This window comes from Stylophora pistillata, chromosome 2, assembly GCF_964205215.1.
Source record: "Stylophora pistillata chromosome 2, jaStyPist1.2, whole genome shotgun sequence".
Taxonomy (NCBI): Eukaryota; Metazoa; Cnidaria; class Anthozoa; order Scleractinia; family Pocilloporidae; genus Stylophora; species Stylophora pistillata.
In genome coordinates, this window is record NC_142520.1 from 39,417,796 (window position 1) to 39,439,432 (window position 21,637).

Sequence of the window (21,637 nt, forward strand, 5' to 3'; positions counted from 1 at the left end):
ATCCAGTTTTTGGAATTCAATTCAAGTACGATCCCACAAAGAACAGTCATCCTTTAAATACGTGGATGTCAATGGAAATAAATACTGTTACAGCAGCTTCTTAACTCACTTTAATGTCTTAATGTTTGGCAGGGGTCCAAAAAGCTCTAAACAAAACTCCCTTCTCTGGAAATTTTACGCTAGTTCTGGGAAATGAGATAACTCACATAAGAGTTCTATTGGGGATACGCTAAGGTATTGCCAGATACTTGCAACAGAAAAATGTCTAAAAATCATTAGCACTGAATCGTTTTCTTCGGCTAGTGAAGCGGCATCATTCGCTGCAGCTGCAACTACAGAACTTTACACTAAAGCTTATTTCAAACACTATGCGATAAAGGTCGTAAAGTATAAATTTTTTTTTATGTGAGTGGCCCTACAAGAAGGAATAAGTTTTGCTCCCCTCGACCCTTATTGTTTCCCTCGGCCTCGTCTCGGGAAAATACCGATCACTTTTAAAACTTTCGATATCTGAATCGCTCGCATAAAGAGTTTCGACGAATTTTATCTTAACTTATTTTACGACCCTATTATACCGCTCACCGATGCTAATTAAAGTTTATGGAAATCTTAAACTCTAAATGTTTTGGAGGAAGTGATACCTTAGCTTTTTTCCGTGAGATTGAGTAAGAATGAGGATATTAAGAGGGGTTGCAAGTTTTCGAAGTCCTTTGCTTGGATCCTGCAAAACTGCTTCGGTCATGTAGATGGTACCACGTTGAATCAGTATCCCACTAGAATAGGAAAATGGAAAAATGAAGAAATGAGTGAATAAACGAAAAATTCTTTAAAAAAATGGTTGACTTAATTGACTTTACATGATTACACAAATTATAAATCTTCTTATCCCGACTCACCAATTTTCTGACAAGTATTATCAATAAAGTAAAATCCAGAGATACAGGCACATTCTCCCTCCACGCAGACGGCATTCAGGGGACAGGTGTTACAAGAAGACACTGGAAACAATAAAAGTAACATTTTTAAATGCAAAAATGTTTTATTTTGAAAAAATCAATAGGAACCTAAAACCTAATCTTGTCTTCTAATCGTCTGTTTTCATGAAGATTTCTTGTTTCCTTTTCTTTAAAATTCCGTGGAAGACATATCTTATAGCATAATCAAAATGAAATTGTATTGAGATGAATTCTGCTTGGTCAGAGTCAAACCTCTCTCAGAGCATTTTTTTAATACATACATACGTGTATACATAGGTTAATAGACCACTCCCCATAGTGGCTTTTCAGGGCCAACATTCACCCATCTCACCCAGGGGAGGACATCCACCACACAGTAACCTCGTGCATGGGAAATTAACGTCTCCTACCCCTAACCCTGCCAGGAGACGGGACCTACGGTTTATTCGTTCTTATCCGAGAAGACTAGATATATCTATCCATTTCTTGATTATAGAAAGGTAGCAAATTCTCCTCACTTACTTTAAGACCATGAGTATTGGTCCGGCCGGAGCTCGAACCCTCGACCTCCCGCCCAGCACAATCCGGTGCTCTAATCAATTGAGCTAACCGGGGTCTGTCTAATCTCAGTAGTGTAAGTTTTAGATATTGCTTCAGTAAAGTCTCTCTGCAAGACTTTTTTTACCCGAAACATACAACATTGCACAAAAGTCATGCAAACGCCTGTCGACAAAAATCGACGTAATTCCTTGCTTTTCGACGAAATTTGGTCCGAAACGAGATTTGCGCGACTTTTCGGCGAATTTTCGAGCCAGCTATTGTTTGGATTCATCCAAAAGTTTGCCGATCAATTCCTAGTGAGTCTCGAAATTTTGAGGGAAAGTTCGCTCCTCCCGAACATTCACGAGGAACCTTTCAAAGATTTGCCCCCTTGCAAACTGAATAGTTGCGCATTTTGATATTGTTGACGAGGTCATTCTGATTTGTTGTTTTTATCAAACCTGAATGACAGAGAGCTTATAGTAAAGACAAGTAAAACACTTAAATTTTACAGAGTTGAGAGACATTTTGCTTACAAGTTGATAACTGATGTTTAAAAATGCAGATTATCATTAGAATGAAACTCGGAAGATCGTGAAAATCGGGGTCGACTATATTGAAATGCTTTGGAGTCAAGGAAAGCAAAGGTACTATGAGTTATTATTTCTTACATGTCTTAGAACACGATGAACAACCAATTCATACTCTAAACGTTCATGGTGTGACATCAACGACGGTCATTTAAAAAAACCAATTTAAAATAATTATACCTGGTTTACAGTCTCCATTAAATCCACTTCCCTTATAGCCCGGTCTACATTTACAATGGCCATTGTAGCAGATCGCGTGGACGTCACAATCCATGCATTTATCTCCTAGTGGAAGAAAAGGTCATAGTTTTCCATGTCATCTAAATCACTATTTTTAGTGAAGATGACATCCTCAATAAATGTCATCATTACAACTAAATTTCGTAGGTATCGTTTTCCATTATTTTTATTACTTATGATTTATTATCAAGCTCAGCAGCAAAACTATTATCTCTATGAGAGCCTTTGCCACTTAGCTTCATATATCATGATTTCATAACCGGATAAAGAATCATATACTCACAATTGACTTAATGTTGGTAAAGTAAGTTACCTTGCCTTCATAAAAGTAAAGTATGCATTTCTTACTTACGCTCACAGTATTTTCCGTGGAACTGCATGGAGCAACTGCATTCAAGGCTGTTCGACCTTACTTGTCTGCATTTTCCACCATTTTGGCAAGGATTAGGATGACAGAGACTTCGGTTATCTAATTAGTTCGATGAAACAATAAACATCAAGCAACCAAATTGGTATAATCTAAGTCAGGCGTTTTATGTTACATCTATGTTTTCTGTCTCATCATGAAACGATACATGGTATACGAGGTTCTCTGTTGAATAGTTTACGGATTAAATAGTTTACGGGATTGGGGTGGGGATGGGGGTGGGGTTGGGTTGGGGGTGGGGGTGGGGGGTTGGAGTGTGGGTGGGGGTAGGGGTGGGGGTGGGAGTGGGGGTGGGGGTAGGGGGCTCTTGAACCACAGTCCCGAGCGGGCAACCTTTTAAGCCGTAATTAGCTCATTGGCCATCTCTATATATTGTTAAATGAATTATAAACATATTGGGCAAGCGACCATAGCAGAAATGGTCAGTAGATTATATTAAGACAATCTACAAAATGTCATGGGAACATTGAAACAAAAAAAAATATTTGAAAAAAAGTTCAGACGACGAGTAAAATGAAGAGTACAAAGATGTAGGCAAACTAAACACACAAAACAGTCTGAAACAGCTTTACCTGTTATGTTAACGTGAAATATACACTGAGGGGGGAGATAACTTGGAGGACACTTGCAGAACGGCTTCGTTCCTACAACTATACAGGTCCCGCCGTTCTTACAATATCCAGGTGTACAAATCTTTACAACTTTTTTTCATAAAAGGAAGAAATCATAATTATAAAAAAGAACAACAACAACAAACCAAGTAAACAAAATAAAAAAAAAAAAGGAAAGAAAGAAAAGGAAAAGGCACCGTGCTCAGGGTGCATCAAGAAAAATAAACAAATTAAAATAAATCAAAGCAAAACAAAAACAATTTAAAGACAAAGTGAATCAGAACACGAGGAAAAAGTAAGAAATAAACACCCAAACAATCTGCCAAAATTCAAAAATAATTCACGACATGAAATGTATTAAAATTTCCAGGGAACGGTCTCCGGTTTGTTTTCCTTTGTTTGTTCGTTTGTTTGTTTGTCTGTTTTTATTTCTTTATTTTTTATTTTTATTTTGTTTTATTTTTTCCGGCAATAAAGGTACTCGAATTAAGACTGAAAAAGAGTGAGATTTATTTGTAGTGGAAGCGAAACCGAAGTAATCATAACATCAACTAATGGGCCAAAACAGAGTTACCGTCACAGTTTTGACAGCGATCTCCACTACATGCCTCAGGACATTGACAGGTGAAGGACAAGTTGTCGGGTGCAGCAAAACACACACCACCATTTTGACATGGATTGCTATCGCAAGGATTCCGTCCTGTATTAATAAATAAAAAGTAGCTGATAAGATGGAGTGACATGAACTTATTTTGATATAAAAAAAAATTCCTATATTTGGCGCATTGATAACATTGGGAGATTTGTATGAGAACGCAATCTATTCCAAGCATGAGGAATTCAACAAAATAGAAAATCAACAAATTAATACATACAATAAACGATTATTATATTAACAAAATAAATAAATAAATAGAGTAGATAATTGGAGCATATATCAGTATTGTATTTCCTCGGGATCTTGATTGGCTGCACATACTCTGAGCAAGATAGTTGAACCTATGCGATGTTCTTTTTACCATAGCTAAGCTAGAAGAGTGACGATGGCCTGTTTCATTTTTGCGCGAGCAGTAATTCTTAGCTGGTGCAATTTTAAACAAAGGAATCCTTTGTATCACTCATCGAAGAGAGATGTCTGGAAACATGTACTACAGTTTACATAAAATTCCTTGCTCACTTGACTCCACGCAACCTCTCTCTGTCACAGAGTAGGTTTTGCCATTGTAACTTGGGCAGTAACACTCTCCATTTTCCTTGCACTGTTGAGCGAGGATGGGAGGAACCCACAAAGGATCGCCTTTTGGACAGTCACATGCTGTGCACCAAAATAAAAGTAACATAAAATAAAACAATAAAACAATCAACACATTTAAAAATTAAATGATAATACTGGTTACCGAGGATGTTCCCCATCTCTATACGAGATTTAATTTAATTTAATAATAAGTTCTTATGTGAAGGTGTAGTCTGATCGTCCGGGTGAGTGTAGTCCTGAGAAGGACTGTTGTCGGTGGCAGTGACTGACGTTTCGACAACCTGTGCGGAAGTCATCATCAGAGTCAAGTGAGCTCTACTGACAACAATCACTCACTTGACTCTGATGATGACTTCCGCACAGGTTGTCGAAACGTCAGTCACTGCCACCGACAACAGTCCTTCTCAGGACTACACTCACCCGGACGATCAGACTACACCTTCACATGTTACCCCCGGGTTCAAACCATTTACTGCAATAAGTTCTTATATAGCGCATTAAAATTGAACTCTATGCGCTTTACAATTACAATTAACAAATTTTCAATAAAAATCCTATACATGCAATTTTCGCTACTCTATCTAAACTAATGAATTATTACGTGTTATGTATGTATTTGACAACGTACGATATCAAAAAAATCTGGTGGCTTAATTTTTGAAAAGATAAGTTTTCAATAAGCGTTTAAAGGAGTCAACAGATTCGGCGTTTTTTATGCTTGTAGGGATAAAAACGTAGTCGTCGTATTTTTCTACTCAACATATATTGCGCTCTACTTTTATGTATCGAGCACTGTTATACGGAAAAATCGAAACACGTACAGAATTCCTATATATATAAAGGCTGATAGTTTCGAAAGAAACTGTTTGGGGCTGCGTCGGTGGGAGTAACGAAATAATTTTGATACATCAACAAAGTTGAAATGGTAAACTGGCCACCGTAACGATTACAAAAGCTGACGTTTCGAGCGTTAGCCCTTCGTCGGAGCGAATAGAGGAATTGTGGGTTGTGTGTGCTTTTAAAGGCATATATATATAGGTCTGCGTTTGGATTTTTCCGTGTTACAGTGCTCGATACATAAAATTAGAGCACAATATATGTGGAGTTAGAGAAATCCAAAGACTACTCTTTCATCCCTACAAGCCTCAGTGTTTCGTGATTGCTCCTCATCATTTTATAATCCTCTGATGAGTGAGCAATCATGAAACAGGCTTGTAGGAATAAAAGCATAAAAGCACAGTCTTGATTTTTCTAACTCAACATATGTGTGTGTGTGTGTGTGTGTGTGTGTGTGTGTGTGTGTGTGTGTGTGTGAACTTCTTAATCGTCATCATAATTATGATTAGATACAATGAATATATGAAGTTCATATATTTTGAACTGCGGTTGTAGATACGTATGATGCACGATCCTCGCAGTGGAGAGTGCTATTTATGCAATAGCGAACATCAGACCTGAAAAAAAATCAGGCCTGTACGGGATTCGAACCACTGACCTCTGCGATACTAGTACAGCGCTCTACCAATTGAGCTAACAAGCCAACTGGGAGCAGGCCGTTAAGTTGATTTGTAATAAACCCGTGATGATAAATCAGATACAAAGAATATATGAAGTTCATATATTTTGAACTGCGGTTGTAGATACGTATGATGCACGATCCTCGCAGTAGAGAGAGCTATTTATGCAATAGCGAAAATCAGACCGGAAAAAAATCAGGCCTGTACGGGATTCGAACCACTGACCTCTGCGATGATTGTTATCATCTTTATCATTATTATTACGTTATATTATCATTCAACTCTACTTACCACAAAGTGGAGGCTTAAAACTTCCCTTACAATTGCAGGTAAACCTCTTTTCATCTTGTGACGGCTGACAAGTTCCTCTGTTTAGACACGGATTAGGGACGCAAGGATCAACAGTCTCTAAGTAATAAGCATATAAAGTGTCCAATTACTTTCCAATTGTTCAACAGGCGTTGGTATTAAGTTCAAAGTATGGTCCGTGGCACAGTTCAACCTGATGTCTACTAACAGTATCACACACGAATAAAACTGTAACGCCATAATCATAAAGGGATCTATCAGTGGCTGAAGAAGCTCTTGATTGTTGGACAAATTGTCTCTGTCAGCTTCCTATGAAATGTATAGAGATTAGCATGGAAAATATGCATACTGATGTAGGAGTGTAGTAAGTGTAAATGATTAAAAGTCTAGTGTGACGTACGAAATAAAAACTTTTAGTTCCTTCCGATAACCAACGAGGAGTTAAGAAACCGTAAAACTCTCTAAAAGACAATTTGGTTTGTTATTCATACTTACTGTTTACACAAGTTGGAGGTAAAAAGCCCGCTGGGCAGATGCAGTGATATTTATCGACGCCATCCTTTGTGCAAATCCCTTGATTCTTACAGGGATTTGGGATACAAACATCCACCGCTGAGAAACAGAAAACAATAAATTGAAAAAATGTATGAACTAAAAAACAAAAACCGTGATAACAGTTACCAGTTGTTGCGTCGATATTAGCTGGTTCTACCCCTTAAAAATTTTTCCTACTTTGGGGGGGGAAGGACCTTCCTCGTGCATGTCAACTAAATACAGCATATTTTCACCCTTGTTTTTTTAGCTAACGTGCAACTTATTGTGCAGCTCCTTTTCTCATCCACATCCTGGACATTATTGGGAACAAATTTTGCTCAGCTATGTTTCTCAGCAGAACTGAATGAGACCAAAAAAAAAAAAAAAAAAAATTAGAATTTTCTTTTTCCAACCCAATGATAGGGAAATAGTTTGTGGTCAATTTGAAAACGAGGACAGCTCGTGATGAGTCGATGAGTCGATGCTCCGTTCCAAAAGCGCATGTCTAGAGAGCATTGAAAAGAATAAGGAATTCCCTTTATCCCTTTGTAAAAATTTTAAAGATAATAATCGTTAAATTTTAAACTAATTAGAGTTTCTAGTGAACTGTTCGCTCAACTGTCGATTAAGAATATTTAATCAAGAGCCCCCATGGTTTGTAAATGAAATTAAATCCCCGGCGTTACGAACGATTTTCTGCTCGCATTGCGTCACCAGTGGAGGTGTTTCAAAACAAATTTTCTTCTTCGTTGACATTTGAGGGTTGCCGAAAATGCCAGTAATACTTTATGACAATACCTTATTAACGACGGGTATTCGTTATACGAATAAAAAATTATCTTGGGGGCTAAGAATATGTCCCGCGGCTGTGTGCAATGCAACGAATTTTGGGACTAATTAAATTTTTTCGTCATACATTTTGTCACAAATCGATCACAGACGTCCCAAGCTCACGTCTCGAGCAAAAGCGAAGGATTATTTCATGAAAGCGTCCCGCGTTGTGTGACGCGGTGTTAAGTTGCTCGAGTAACCGTTGAGAATTTGAATGCGTTATAAGGAATAGTATGGGGAACAAAATATGGTCCATTTAAAACGCTAAGTATTCCGAAATATGAATATTGTACACGTTAGATTAATAAAACTTACTCATTCCTTGTGTGTCCGTTGTGTTTTTTTGTTCTCCATAGTATTCCTTGTAACGTATTCAAATTCTCAACGGTTACATTACGTCACACAACGCGTAACGCTTTCATGAAATAATCCTTCTCTTTTGCTCGAGACGTGAGCTTAGGAGGCCTGTGCCGAACCCAACCGACACTCATTTGACCTTTCTTTTCACTCAGCATAATTTTTTTCCGCTTCGTTGATTTTGCAAATTATAAACACTTTCACATCTGACATATCTTTCACGCGTTCACAAAATTAGTCACAGAGAATAAACAGTGAAAAAGAAAGTGAATTAGAGCATATTTTTGTTTCTAAGACGATTTTTCCACAGTTGCGTGCTGTCCGCGGAGTGTCTCCTGTCCATGGCGCAAGACACCAGCGCGCCAAACTGATACGTTAAAATTGGACACGATATAAACAAAAGGAGAGAAAAAAACGGTCAGTCCTATATATACGGTCCAATGAGCTGTCTGTTTATTGAAAGCATTGGTAACGATTCAAGGCATCCTGGTGAGATACTGGCGATTTTTAAACTCGACATTTGAAGTCAGGACAAATTTGAACGAACTACTCGTTGGCTGCAATCAGAATCGTCCGTTAAAATGCACCTCGTGAGTTTTGCAGTAATTTTAGTTCTCCTTCGCTCCATAAACATTGCAAGAGCAAGAAATATAGCGGGCGAAATCGAAGAGTTATATTCAGGTATGTTGACGGCATTTTTAAAGGAGAAAAATTGTTCGTCTCGTCTCGAAGACTGATAAAGAACGATTCATTGACCTTAACGTTTGAATTGTCACTGGTGTAATTGTAACACCGTCATTGCTATAGAGCGACAGTCAATGTGTATTACGTAGATTGAAGTTTCACCTTATCAAAACCAGTAGAGAACGCTGTGACATATTGCAAAATCCGCTCCTGTGATGTTAAGCAGAAAGACTGGTTCCAATCTGGTTAATGTGAAGGCCCTTACGTGAAAGAATAGGTATCTGTTTCCTGCTTCATGTTGAAACGGAAACGAGTGGATCAAAGACTCACTCGAACCAAAACCAAATAAATATATCTGGCTTATGCAACCGTCTCTATCAAAAGTTCGGGAACGGAAAACTCATAAATAGTTTAGATTTAAGGCCAGTTTAATTGAGCCGAACTACAGTTAATTCTAACCACGACGAAAATTAATGGCAAATTTAATAATTTATTTGCAAATGAATTCTCAAGAATGTGACTAATTAAGCAATCGCTTCGCCGACGTAAATATTGACATCTGATACAAAGAACGAGTCTCTGGGGCATAAAGTTAAACTTTTAAAAGTTTATTCAATGCTAAGCGTTCTTTCGGAACCCATCTTCCCTCAGGAAAGAATCGAGTCTCAGAACATTTTGACTTTTTTTTATATGAAACAGGTCTCATTTGCAATAAATCTTTTCTCAGGGACTTAATTACGGTCTTATTACAGATAATAGACTTTGTGCTTCGTGATCGATTAGCGTGACACAGTGTTTCGCTCGAATGATCTGCATAAAGATTTAGTCTCTTGTGTTTCTAAAGAGCTGAAACCTCAAAAACGAATATCACTTTTTTTCTGTAAATCTGGAAAATGAAGATGGAGAATTAGTTTACCTAAGAAAAAGTGTATAAATATATCTTATTAACCAAGTGCGAGGGCCGTACTGGGAGAATATCGGCCTTAGGGCTTGAGAGTACGGACCGAGCGCAGCGAGGTCCGTACAAAAAAGACCGAAGGCCGATATTCTTCCAGTACGGTCCCGAGCAAGCTTGGTTAATAACAGATTTATTATACGACTGAAGTTCAAAGGGATGCAAGTGCGGTGTCATTCGGGACAATTCGGGACAGTGCCCGGTCCAATACGGAGAGAATATTGACCGGCAATACAGCATTTTGATTGGTTGATTTTAGTTATTGGCCCTCTGACTGCCCGAGTTGTGTAATAAAATGGAAAACAATTTAAATGATAATCAAAATAAGCTCGTATATTTCTGTGATAGACATCACTTTACGATTTAGGAGGTGCAAAATTTATTGTAAAAAAACTTAGAGAAAATCTTACTCTACTTAATTTTGTTTAAATTGCATGCTCATAAAACAGGCAAAGATTCCCTCTCAGTTTCCTTCGCTCCTTCCTTTCTTCCACCTGTCCATCTGTTCTTTCCTCCTCAATTCCTCTACCTACCCTCTTTCAGTGCCCTTTTGGTCTCCTTTTAACGAAAAAACCAGCTTTCGGTCGGTCTTTCTCCGATTTCGTTTTTGACTGCGTTTTTCCTAATATTTATTTTTGCTTTTAGAAATCGGCTCTCTTTCCGACGATAAAAACACGGAAAAAGTCCTGGAGGAAACCAATGGTAATGTATTTCTATCTCAAGCCTTAGCATCCTTGACGAAAATGGTTGGTTTTGAAACAAATCTACACATGCGTATAATTTAATTATTCGACCCTTTCCCTTTGTGCCTTGTTTTCGACAGAGTGGCTTGAAGAAATGGATGAGGACGACCGAATGGAGTTTGAAGGTAATACTACTTCTGACAGTAACCAATGATAATGATAACAATAATTGCATTGATAATAATAATGACGGTAATAGTAATAGTATCAATAAATGTATAATCACTAATTTTCGCAACAGCTTTGTCTGACCAAAAAGCCTGACAATCGAACCATACAAATTGTTAGGGAGAGCATTTCTTTTCTCCAAAAGCAATCGTTGATCTTTGATCCCAGGAAAGATGATACTTTGATTGATTCTACCTTTAGGACTCGTCGCGCATTGATAGTTTTTACGTAAAGTCGTTAAACAAGCCTCACTGCTTGGAAAGGAACTGGCTTGTGTCTTTCACTCTTGGGACAAGGCTTAGGCCAACCATTTAAAGCTTTGACTTTTTATATTTCGAAATGGAGGCTTTTGATAATTTTCAAAACACTTATCAAGCTTGTCATTGTCATTTCGAAGAATTCGGATTGATATGTCACTTACTTGTGCAAAGAGGGGGAAAAAATCCATCTGGACACGTGCAGTCAAAGCTCTCATCAGGTCCCCTGGTACAGGTCCCATTATTTCGACATGGATTTGGAACGCATGGATTCTTGATGGCTTCCAGAGCAGAATAAGAACAAAACGAAACGATGTAAACATAAAAAAAAGTTACAATTATACTCAGCTACGGAATATAAGAGAGCTTGTAAACGACTTATTCATTCAAAAAACGACAAAAAGAGTGAAAAAAAAGTTTAACCAGGATAAAATAAATAAATAAAACTACTCACCAGTGCATTTGAAGCCATCTCCTCTGAATCCATCCTTGCAGATGCACCGTCCACTTTGGCAAGTTGCATTTACATTGCACCTTTGACACAAATTTTCTGTGTTTTGAGATGATGGAAAAATACTGCGTCGATCAGTCCCGAGTATTGCATCCATCTCCAATTAATAATTATTTTATTTTACGCATAACATGAGCATTGTAAAGTGTTGACGGTGAGAATTGGATGACGCACCTTCACATTTTTGTCCTGTATAATCTGGTGGACATGCGCAGTAGTAATGTAGAAAGCCTATGTCCCAGTCCTTTGGAAAGTTTGTGTACTTGCTAAAAGTATCAATGCATCTTCCACCGTGTAAACACGGATTTGTTACACAAGGATTGGGAACTAAAACAGTACAAAGATGTCAAATTAATCTGGCTGCTATGGTTCACGAAGCCTGTGACAATTCTAAAAAGAATACTTCGTAAGACTGTCATTTAATTTAATTTTCCTCTCAGGAATAGTATTTCCTTACTTTCGCAATTTTCTCCTTTGTAAAGTAGAGAGCAAATACACTGGTATTTCCACTGACGTCCGGCTTTTCTCGGAACGCATTTACCGTCATTAAGGCAGGGGTTGGAGTCACAAACATGGACTGAAAAGTAGAAAAGTCGCTAGAGTCAGCTTAAAGATGTAATAAATATTAATATTTATCCTAAGCTTTCAGAAAGGGATGGGAGTGAAGAGGAGTAGGACTAATCTTTTATGTTTCGATTTTGTCAAGGCTTGAAGAAGACCTGGAACTCTACAATTTTTTTTTACGTGAGGCGATTACTTATGGTTTTCCTTATCACCTTGATTATATTTAAAAACATTACTAGGCCCAGAGCACATCGTGACTTAGAAAAACTCCAAGAATTACTTTATAATTTTTATGTTTGTAAATCATTGGCACTTTTGAAAGCAGAGCAGAGTAGAGTTATAACTTTGTACATGAGGTCGTCAAAAAATGTGCTTACCTCTGCAATATGGCGGACTATATCCCATCGGACATATGCAAGGATAATTGGAGTCATCCTCAATACATTCGCCACCGTTTTTGCACGGATTAGCAAGGCAGACTCGTTTCTCTGTGTAAATGTAAAGCATTGGTAAACCGGTCGATTAGGAAAAAGCATTTCAAAACAGTGTATAAACAAAGTAACTCAGTGTGAGATACTCTCCCAGTCAGTTTAAATAAGCTGGTGTTAAGTGATTCAAATTACTAGGCAGTCGCTAAGAGGCGATCGGTAAACTCGTCTTACTTTCGCACAGCTTTCCTTTGAATTCTTCTTTGCAGATGCATTCATGGGAGGCGTGTCTCTGTTGACAGGTGCCGCCATGTTGACATGGGTTTGGATCGCAATAATCTAAATCTACAAGAAAATACTTATAACGTTAAAATACAAAGCGTCAACATAGATAATGTTATGTTGGTAGTTACGGTAATATTTTCATAATTTTCTTAACAACGTGGTGAAAGTGAGAAAGGTCGTAAAGCATGACATAATTGAGTTATTGAACGTCAGATAAATTCAGCACCGACGTTTCTTTCGATGATAAAATAACGAATTAGTCTACTTCAAAGGTGTAAGCCCAGTCCATTCCTATGAAATCATTTATTAAAGGATTACCTTTGCAATGGTTCCCTGTGAATCCAGATCTGCAGTAGCACTTGTAATTACTAGTAGTCTCCACACACTGTCCGTCGTTTTTGCATGGGTTTGGTTTGCAGAAGTTCTTTTCTAAAACCAAGTAAATCAACGCGTGCGTATATGTCATACAGAAGCATTCAACATGTAGATAAATCATGAAATAGTATTTAAGTGCATCGGCTTTTTCCCTAACTTTTGTAAATAATGATAAAAAGAACAGGTTTAAAATTGTTGATCAGGAGTGTCCGACAAAAAAGGCAAAACCTATCAACGAGTATAACCTCTACTTCTCGGAAAAATTTGCAAACTCTCCTCATTGTTATCACTACTCAGTAGAACTTTTAGCTCGGTTTAGCTTCGGTTAATTCTATGATTTTGAAAAAAATAATTAGTATATCTATTTTAGAAAAAAAACACTATCACAACAGTAACAAGAAAATCGGAGTCTCATTTTATTTGAAAACTAAGTTCAATCTTTGTTTTGACACCTCTGTAGCTGAATGATAGGGGATTTGTTTAGAACAGGTACCAATGCCTACGGTAAAATCTCAATTCTGAGCAAATTGGCATGAGATGAATGTTCCAGAACCTTTGCTTTAAAATGGTCTATAAGCTAATTATTTACCTTCACAGTTATAACCCATGTATCCCGTTTGGCACTGACATTGATAATTGTTCTCTATCTCCTCGCACTTTCCACCATGTTCACATGGGCTTGACGAGCAGTACAGCTTGGCTATCGATGAAAATAAAACAAATAAATTGGAAAAATGAAAAAAAAATCTAAAGAATTTAAGTCAAAAAAGTACATGAGTGCATTGACGTGAACTAGAAACCAGTGTTAACCGAACGTTGTGATTGAGATATACTTTTTCCTTGACGAAATAAAGAAACCATTAAGTGCATACATACCATCACAAAACCTCCCATGGTAGTCCTTTGAACACAAGCAATGATAGCCAAAGCGACTAGATAATAAAAGACCACCATTTCTGCAAGGATTAGCTGTTGCGTTGAAATAGTCAATTAAAGAAGATAATTTTAGCTATAAGCCATTTATTTTCTGTCGTTAAACTTAATTCCCTGACCAAATAGATAGCAACTCGTTGGAATTTTCAGTCATACCGGATTATGAGATGGAGGAAAGTCACTCCAATCTATCTGTTGATGAGAAGATTTGAACTGATACATGATAATATATGGTATCCTTAAAAATCTCAATACCAACCTGGGTGATAGACATCCACATGCAACACGCTGTAATCTGGCGACTCTTTGAAAGGAACATAATAAGGTTTTTGAACAATTTCAAATCTTGGCACCTGAACTGCAACTGGAACTTTCCTGTAATGGTGAACATCGATGGGGGTTGGGAAAATCTCTAGCGGTTCCATTCGGGGATGCCAGTCACTGCGCACATGAAGGGGCTGGAATGGATATGGATGAGGAACTCGTAAAGCATTCGCTTCATTTGGATCTAAAATCACTTGTCTGTCACTCAGCTTCTCTCCTGTATTGTTCTCATCAAAATCGTCCATATCTTGATTGTCATAGGTGGTCTCATAATTGGATTCAACGTTATCGTCCACATTTGATAGCTCAATAGACTGTCGCTTCGTCGGACGATTGGTCGAACTTATAAGACTGTTTTTATGTATCCAGGACGTAATTTGGTCATCCAGCGACTGATTTCTTAACACCTTGCTCTGATTTAGCGGTGTTATCTTCAACCCAGAAACCTTGACGAGTTTATAATTACAGTTAAACGCCAGTGTAATCAAAACAAGCAAATAATGAATATCAAACATATTAAAAAGACAAATAATTCTCGCAAGGAGTTTACATGATGATCGGTGTGGCTTAAAGGTGCTCGTCAAAATAAACAATATAAATTCTCCACTTAGAAAAGAAATAATAAAAGTTGACATTCATTATTCATGCAATTTCTGGTTGCCTATTCTAATATTCGCAGGGATCGTAAAGATGCAATGCAGGTATTTAACTACAGTTTAAGAATGTTAAAGACCGATAACTGATGATCACGAATTCGTCGATTTTACGGGAGTTAACAATGAGAGACACCCCGCTTGAAAGCTGGTAGTAGTGTATTTATGTTGCGTTCAATTTCTACTCAGTATTTCCTTCTTTAAGGTGTCATGCTATATTTAATTATGAGAAACGATTTCAAAATAGATTCACTTTTTTTTATGAAACTATAACTCCTACTTCCACCTGCTTCTTCACAAAATACCAGAAAAACCACCATTCCAAGGCTATTAAACGCGCGCCTGAGTGCTAAAGAACATCAGATGTAAGCGAATGTGCATGATGTGAAGAGTTTGGAATTGAACAGTCTGCAGCTGCGCGTCAGGGAGTTTTTTATCTTTGCTTTTTCCATTATGTTAAACTTGCTGTTGTTTTGCAGGGCGGTACCCAAGCAACAATGCCATAGAGAATGACCCTGAGATAAGAGAGATAGCAAATAAAGGTTAGTAGCAAAGAAATATATGTGCTGACTGGAAAAAAACAAAACAAAACAAAACGAAACAAGACAGAAAACTATAGCTTTGTGTGGTAGACACTCAGGCAATATATTCAAAAACATTCTTTAACATTTGAAGGTTGAATCAGTTGCGCAGTCCTCCGTACGTTCTCAATTCAAACACGCTTTCAAACGACTAACTTTTAAAACCTAAAAAGGTTGTGTCATGTGAATCCGCTAGTGTTTATTCGAATGGAATACCGATGGGGAATACATACTTTTTGCAGTTTGAACTCCACGCCTCACAAATTTACTAAGGAATTTATACTTAACGAGCAGTAAGAAAATAAATCCTTATTATGTTTAAGTGTTTTCAAAGAGATTAATGTTCGTTTAGTGATTGTTTATCAGATCAAATTCATGCCAACTATTTAAGGAGGAAAGGGATAGTAAGCTCAATAAAAACTTCCCATTGGAAAGGACGATTTTTCAGAAATAAAGATGGACTTAAAGATTGCTATCAGCTGCGACACATTGTACCCCATACTTCACCAGTGATTAATTGATTTACTTTGCGAACCGACAGACTATGATAATGCGATGGGACGGATAATCGCCGTCAATCTTGCCCATTGGAGAAAGCGACAAGAGAAAAGGGAACTCCAGGAAAAACGGGAATATCAAGGCAACGTACAGGAAATGATCGAAACGACGAATCAGGGTGATTTTGAAAAGTTTCCTCTTTTGCTGATATTTTCCGTCATATATCATTTAAATGAAAAGAAAGTTCTCCGTGCGCTGATTGGTTAGCTTGGATGAGACTAGCTAAGTGCTATTTCCCTCTGATCAGTCAAAGAGACAAGTAAATAGGTCCTTGCTTGCTATGGCTTGTCAAGAGGAAATGATTAAGAGAAAAGATGCAGTGGTAAAAAAAGTTAGAAAGAAAAAAATTATAATAATAATGATAATAGTAATAATAATTATAATGATGATGATAATAATGATGATAATGATGATAATGATGATGATGATACAGTAAAAATCTGTTTGAGAAATTTATAACCAACCTAAAATTAATCTACAACATTTGGATGTGCATATGGAAATGTTATGTCGAGTTATGCTTACTGAAAATTCTCCTCGGAAAATTCTCCTCACTGAAAATTCTCCTCCTCTCCTAGTTGACTATCTACTCTTCCACTTTTTTTTCAGATCTCTACGACCAGAAAAAGGGGTATTGACTTGATTTCTCGTTTATTTCTTATAGCTAAAGGTTTCTTCTTTGATCAAGGAGACATGATACTCGATTGTGACCTTTACGAAGAACTCTATCCTGGAAAGACTTGCAAAACAGGCCAAACGAGAACGAAAAGAAACGGTCTCAGAACTCGCAAACGACTTTGGACGTCAAGGGTGATTCCATTTAAAATTCCACCGCACATGAGTAAGTACTGCAGCATTTCAAATAAACAGAAATGGAATTCAAACAAAGGAGGGCAGATGCATCATAAAACAAATACGTCGTTCGGATGAATGCTAATAAGCCCATGCCTATTACAATTCGGTGGAAAGAGTCAGTCTGTCATCATGAACACCATGAAGTTCTTGGAATTAAACAGCAACCTCACTCAGAACAAGCAATTGGCTCTGGCGGCTGATCAAATCTGTAAAAGTTCGAGTAGCGTGCGGGAGAATTAGATAGGCGTAACTCTCCATGTTCAGGGCTTTAGCTTTCCAACTCTAAGTGTCCCTTAAAGCTGCACTTCTTGGTGCGGTCATCGTTACCTTTAAGAAAGATATATTATTACACGACTCGGGCAGTCAGAGGGCCAATAACTAAAATCAACCAATCAAAATGCTCTATTGCCGGTCCAATATTCTCTAAGTATTGGACCGGGCACTGTCCCGAATGGTCCCGAATGATACCGCACTTGCGTCCCTTTCAACTTCAGTCGTACAATAAATCTCTTATTAACCAAGGTTGCTCAGGACCGTGCTGGAAGAATATCGGCCCTCGGTCTTTTTTGTACGGACCTCGCTGCGCTCGGTCCGTACTGTCAAGACCTCGGGCCGATATTCTCCCAGTACGGCCCTCGCGCTTGGTTAATAATATATATTTATTTACTGTTTTATCTCCCTTCTTTTAATGATTCTATTTTCCCTTTTTTTAGGGCACATCCGGACTAATCTTATGAAAGTTATCAAGATGTTTCATAGTGTATCGTGCGTACGATTTGTGCCATACCGGGGCCAGAAGAACTACATCTTCTTCACCAACGATGACGGGTACAGTTTTCCGCAGGATAACTTTATCATGATTTTTTTGTCTAATTCAGACAGTCGTGGGATTATGCAAGTTCGCTTTGAAAATATGTTGCCGCCAAAAAAGCATTGGGATTAATTGAAAATTTTTAACTAAGTTGTTATCGTTATAAACTAAATTTGAGATACGTTTCCTGTTTCTTACAGACATCAAAAAAATAAGAATAAGTGTCAATGTCAGTTGTGGTGTTTTTCTTCGAGACAGTAATTGTTCGATTGTGCAAAATTTAAGAAAAGTTCAATATTATTGTTGTCTTCCATTCCTATATCTCATTTATTAAACCCTATTATCGCGTATCTACTTCAGTAAATGGTTTGAAACCTAAGGTAACATGTGATTGTGTAGTCAGTTGTCGCGTTTTTTTTTTTCCTTTAGTCTGATAATGACTTCCGCTCAGGTTGTCGAAACGTCAGTCAACCAACAACGGTAGTTCTCGGAACTAAACTCGCCCGATCGATCAGACCGCACTATCACATGAACTGTTTTTGTTTTATTTGCAGGTGCTCTTCTAAGGTGGGAAAGAGGTATACTTCGGCTGGCGGTCAGAAAGTTTCCTTGGCGGAGGGATGTAACTTCGAAGGCACCATTATACACGAGTTAATGCATACTCTGGGTAAGAAAGCTATCCCTCTTAATTTATTACTTTGTGTTTACTTCGTAAAAAATAAAAAGCTACAGGTATTTAGTCAGTTGCTTCGTGTATCTTCCTAACAGTATTTACGCGATTGAGCACCCCACAAATAGGGTGTAAAACAGCCTCAGAAACTTTTTTTCTTGAAAATGATGTTTTTAATCTCAAACTGCCCATAATTCCCTTATCTTACAATCAATCCTTGGATTTGGATCACAATGGTCTTGAAATTTTGCTAAGGTGGAGCGAACTTTTGCAAATCACCAGCCCATGTTTTATGTGTGTTTTTCATTTCCCCGAGACGGCGCAGTTGATTGAAATATTCAACTGCTTTTGTTGAAACATTAAGCCTAGAAGATCGTCCTTTAAAAGAGCGACTGCACGACTAATAATTACTTTCGTAACCTTTGACTTCTCTCTCGTAAGCCGGATAGAACAGGATAGCATAGTTTTCCTTGCCTTGAAAAGTTGCTTTGTCAGTTTGACAATGGACTTAATGATCTACCCTTTTGGGCTCTCTGTTTTAAGGATTTTTCCACGAGCAATCCAGAGATGATAGAGGCAAATATGTTGAAATCAAATGGGAAAATATTCTCGACGGTGAGTTTATGTCGATAACGACAACCACACCCAAGTAAAAGCCTTACGTGAGTATCTCCTCAGAAAAAAAAAACAAAAACAAAAACAAACAAACAAGTTAAACAAAAAAAAACTCCTTTCTTAAATGTTTCTGCCTGTTATGAAAAGCTGATGAAATAAAGGATTTTTGAGGTCAGTGTTAACTTATACGTTTATCAGAACATAAATTTGGCGACGACTCTGGTCAACTGACAATTTATTAACGTATGCCTGTGACGATAATAGAAACAAACAGATTTAGAGAGGAGTGAGATAAAAAAATCAGAATCTTTAAATCGATTGAATTAAACCAAGTAAAGAAGAAACGGTTTCGAAAGTTTTGGTCTCGACTGGTCATGAATTCTTGGTGTTATGAACGCGGCTATAGGAAAACTTGGAAAACTGTAGTAGTAGTAGTACTGTAGTAGTAAAACTTTATTAAAAGTGTCAGAAGCCGTCTAGCTAGGGAAAAATCCCTTACTAATTTGAGACACTAAAAAAGAAAAAAAGACTAGGAGCTATTTACAGTAGTATGTATATTATAACTAAGAGAAAATCTGTAGTTAACTGATTACGGGATTTGTGATAAAAATATATAAAATTCAAGAGGAGCAGAGGCTACAGCGCGTGCTGCCATTATCCAAGAGCTCACTTATGCTGAGTTGGCGTATCTTGCCTTTGAACGACTTGAGGGTCTCGACCTCCCTTATACTCTTGGGCAATTTTCTCCATAACCTGGGCCCCAGAAATCTTAGAGAGTGTTTGCCATAAGTGACAGTTTCATACCTTGGTATAGAGAAATCGGCTTGCCTCAGGGTTTAATCATTGTTGTGTACTTTGAAGATGTTACTTATATATGCAGGACACAGTTTATGCTTTACTTTATACACGAGGATGCACAGGTCCTGTAAGCGTCTATTTAGTAGAGTGGGCAGATCTGCCCTCTCTAATAACTGTTCGATGCCACTTTATTTGACAGGATTTTCAGACCAGTTTGACAAGTATAGCTACCGAACTATAGACAAGATTGGACAGAATTACGATTTTCAATCCATCATGCACTATGACAGAAGAGCTTTCACGAAGAACGGACTAGACACGATCGTTCGGTTAGATCGACCCACCGGATGGAAGGATTTTGGAATGCCCGGGAAAACGATGAGTTCTCAGGATATCGCTGAACTCAACGTCTTGTATGATTGCAAAAGTACGTGATTTATGCGCAAAGCTGTGTCTTAAAGGTTTGGTTTAAGAGAAGATTTACTTCTGGAAAACAGTTAACGAAATAGGAGAGGTTAGCCCGACGAACTCCCTAACATTAGGGTTCGAATTCCTACCATGGAAGGGGACGTATTTTTTTGTTGTTATCAATCGATATGGATGTATAAATGGATTGTGCTGAATTGCATCAGGGGAACCTGACAGAAAAAGCTAAAGGGCAATCTGTCATGAACTAACTGTGCCATCCAACCCAAGGGGAGTTTAATGTTTCTAATCGACTTGTGCTGCAGAATCTAATGTCGGTTTTGGCATTTAGTTCAGCGGTGTGCATACTTTCAAAACAAGACTGTACCCATCCCTTCAAAGGCTGTGAATAAGTAAGACCCTAATATTGTGATTGTGAAACCATTATATTACTCTTTGTATGTATTCCTTTTACAACCTAGACATCTCTCACAGACGAGTGGTAAAACTAGCACTGCTTATCCAACTAGAAGAACCTAGATTTGCGCATTTTAAAAGTATATTTTTGTCATGGTTAATAATGTACGTGAATCGCAACATCTAAAGATAAGTCAGGAGTTGTCTACGTTAGCCTTAATTCATTATTTCCTTCCCTTCAATGCAGCAAAAAACTACGGTTGGACGCAATGGTCGGGATTCACACCTTGTGATAAAGATTGCATGAAAGAGCGCCAACGTTATTGTTACAACTCAGGGAACCCCAGGGCCTGTGGTGGCAATGTGAACGTGTATGGTATCGAGACGGTCAGAGTGAAATGTGGAAGCTACGAGTGCCCAGGTAAACATTGCTAGCCCATGAATTAATAATCATGAGGTTAATCAAAAGCTCTCAATGAACTAATACAAGACTGCATTCCGTACCAATATTTTCTACCTTGCGGTCAGTCAAGTCAGTATAATTGGAAATTTGCATAGAGCAATCATTTCTTGCATTTGCTTAACCAACCATAACACAGATTTAGGTCAATGTGTTCAGACAATCTCAAGCTTAGGATTGCTAATATTAAGAATGATAGTGAGCAAAGTCCCGCTGCTCTCACGCTCAAAGATCGCTTCCCTTCAGATTCCTTTTTCGAAGCGACGACAGACTCCCTAAGCTTATTAGGGAGTCACCTCGGCTATTTCTGTCATTAACGTCTAAGTTAAGTACATTTATTTAACATGTTATCACCAGATGGCCTATGTGTATTAATTCGAATGTTTACAATACGTCTGTAATTAGTAAAAGAGATTGTAG

General features: G+C 37.8%; 2 protein-coding genes across 2 annotated transcripts in view; one reads left to right on the forward strand and one right to left on the reverse strand.

The window, feature by feature from the left end:
- Nucleotides 1-92: 92 nt before the first annotated feature.
- Nucleotides 93-14,993, reverse strand: LOC111342543 (uncharacterized). The gene is made up of 19 exons (XM_088751133.1): nucleotides 14,330-14,993; nucleotides 14,014-14,106; nucleotides 13,727-13,837; nucleotides 13,081-13,191; nucleotides 12,712-12,822; nucleotides 12,427-12,537; nucleotides 11,943-12,062; nucleotides 11,660-11,812; nucleotides 11,429-11,524; nucleotides 11,139-11,255; nucleotides 6,941-7,057; nucleotides 6,428-6,544; nucleotides 4,542-4,679; nucleotides 3,939-4,064; nucleotides 3,326-3,454; nucleotides 2,679-2,795; nucleotides 2,267-2,371; nucleotides 897-998; nucleotides 93-773 (listed from the first exon to the last, which is right to left on the reverse strand). Exons 1-19 carry the CDS (start codon nucleotides 14,907-14,909, stop codon nucleotides 763-765), a joined length of 2,565 nt encoding a protein of 854 aa, XP_088607259.1. The 5' UTR covers nucleotides 14,910-14,993; the 3' UTR covers nucleotides 93-762.
- LOC111342546 (uncharacterized) overlaps nucleotides 8,455-21,637 on the forward strand; it is a 22,935-nt gene continuing 9,752 nt past the window's right edge. The window contains exons 1-11 of the mRNA XM_022949650.2: nucleotides 8,455-8,848; nucleotides 10,452-10,508; nucleotides 10,630-10,674; nucleotides 15,527-15,589; nucleotides 16,170-16,304; nucleotides 16,851-17,027; nucleotides 17,755-17,869; nucleotides 18,407-18,519; nucleotides 19,066-19,137; nucleotides 20,135-20,362; nucleotides 21,005-21,178. Coding sequence (XP_022805385.2) covers nucleotides 8,749-8,848; nucleotides 10,452-10,508; nucleotides 10,630-10,674; nucleotides 15,527-15,589; nucleotides 16,170-16,304; nucleotides 16,851-17,027; nucleotides 17,755-17,869; nucleotides 18,407-18,519; nucleotides 19,066-19,137; nucleotides 20,135-20,362; nucleotides 21,005-21,178 — 1,279 coding nt within the window. The 5' untranslated portion in view covers nucleotides 8,455-8,748. The remainder of the gene's footprint in view (nucleotides 8,849-10,451; nucleotides 10,509-10,629; nucleotides 10,675-15,526; nucleotides 15,590-16,169; nucleotides 16,305-16,850; nucleotides 17,028-17,754; nucleotides 17,870-18,406; nucleotides 18,520-19,065; nucleotides 19,138-20,134; nucleotides 20,363-21,004; nucleotides 21,179-21,637) is intronic.

Excerpts from the sequence above, each read along its gene's own strand:
- LOC111342543 (XM_088751133.1), bottom strand. The coding sequence starts at position 14,909 with ATGTTTGATATTCATTATTTGCTTGTTTTGATTACACTGGCGTTTAAC. Across the intron at positions 11,525-11,659 it reads TACAGGACAAAAATGTGAAG|AAAATTTGTGTCAAAGGTGC; the intron begins GTGCGTCATCCA and ends CTCAAAACACAG. Across the intron at positions 2,372-2,678 it reads CCACGGAAAATACTGTGAGC|GAGATAAATGCATGGATTGT; the intron begins GTAAGTAAGAAA and ends TTCTTCCACTAG.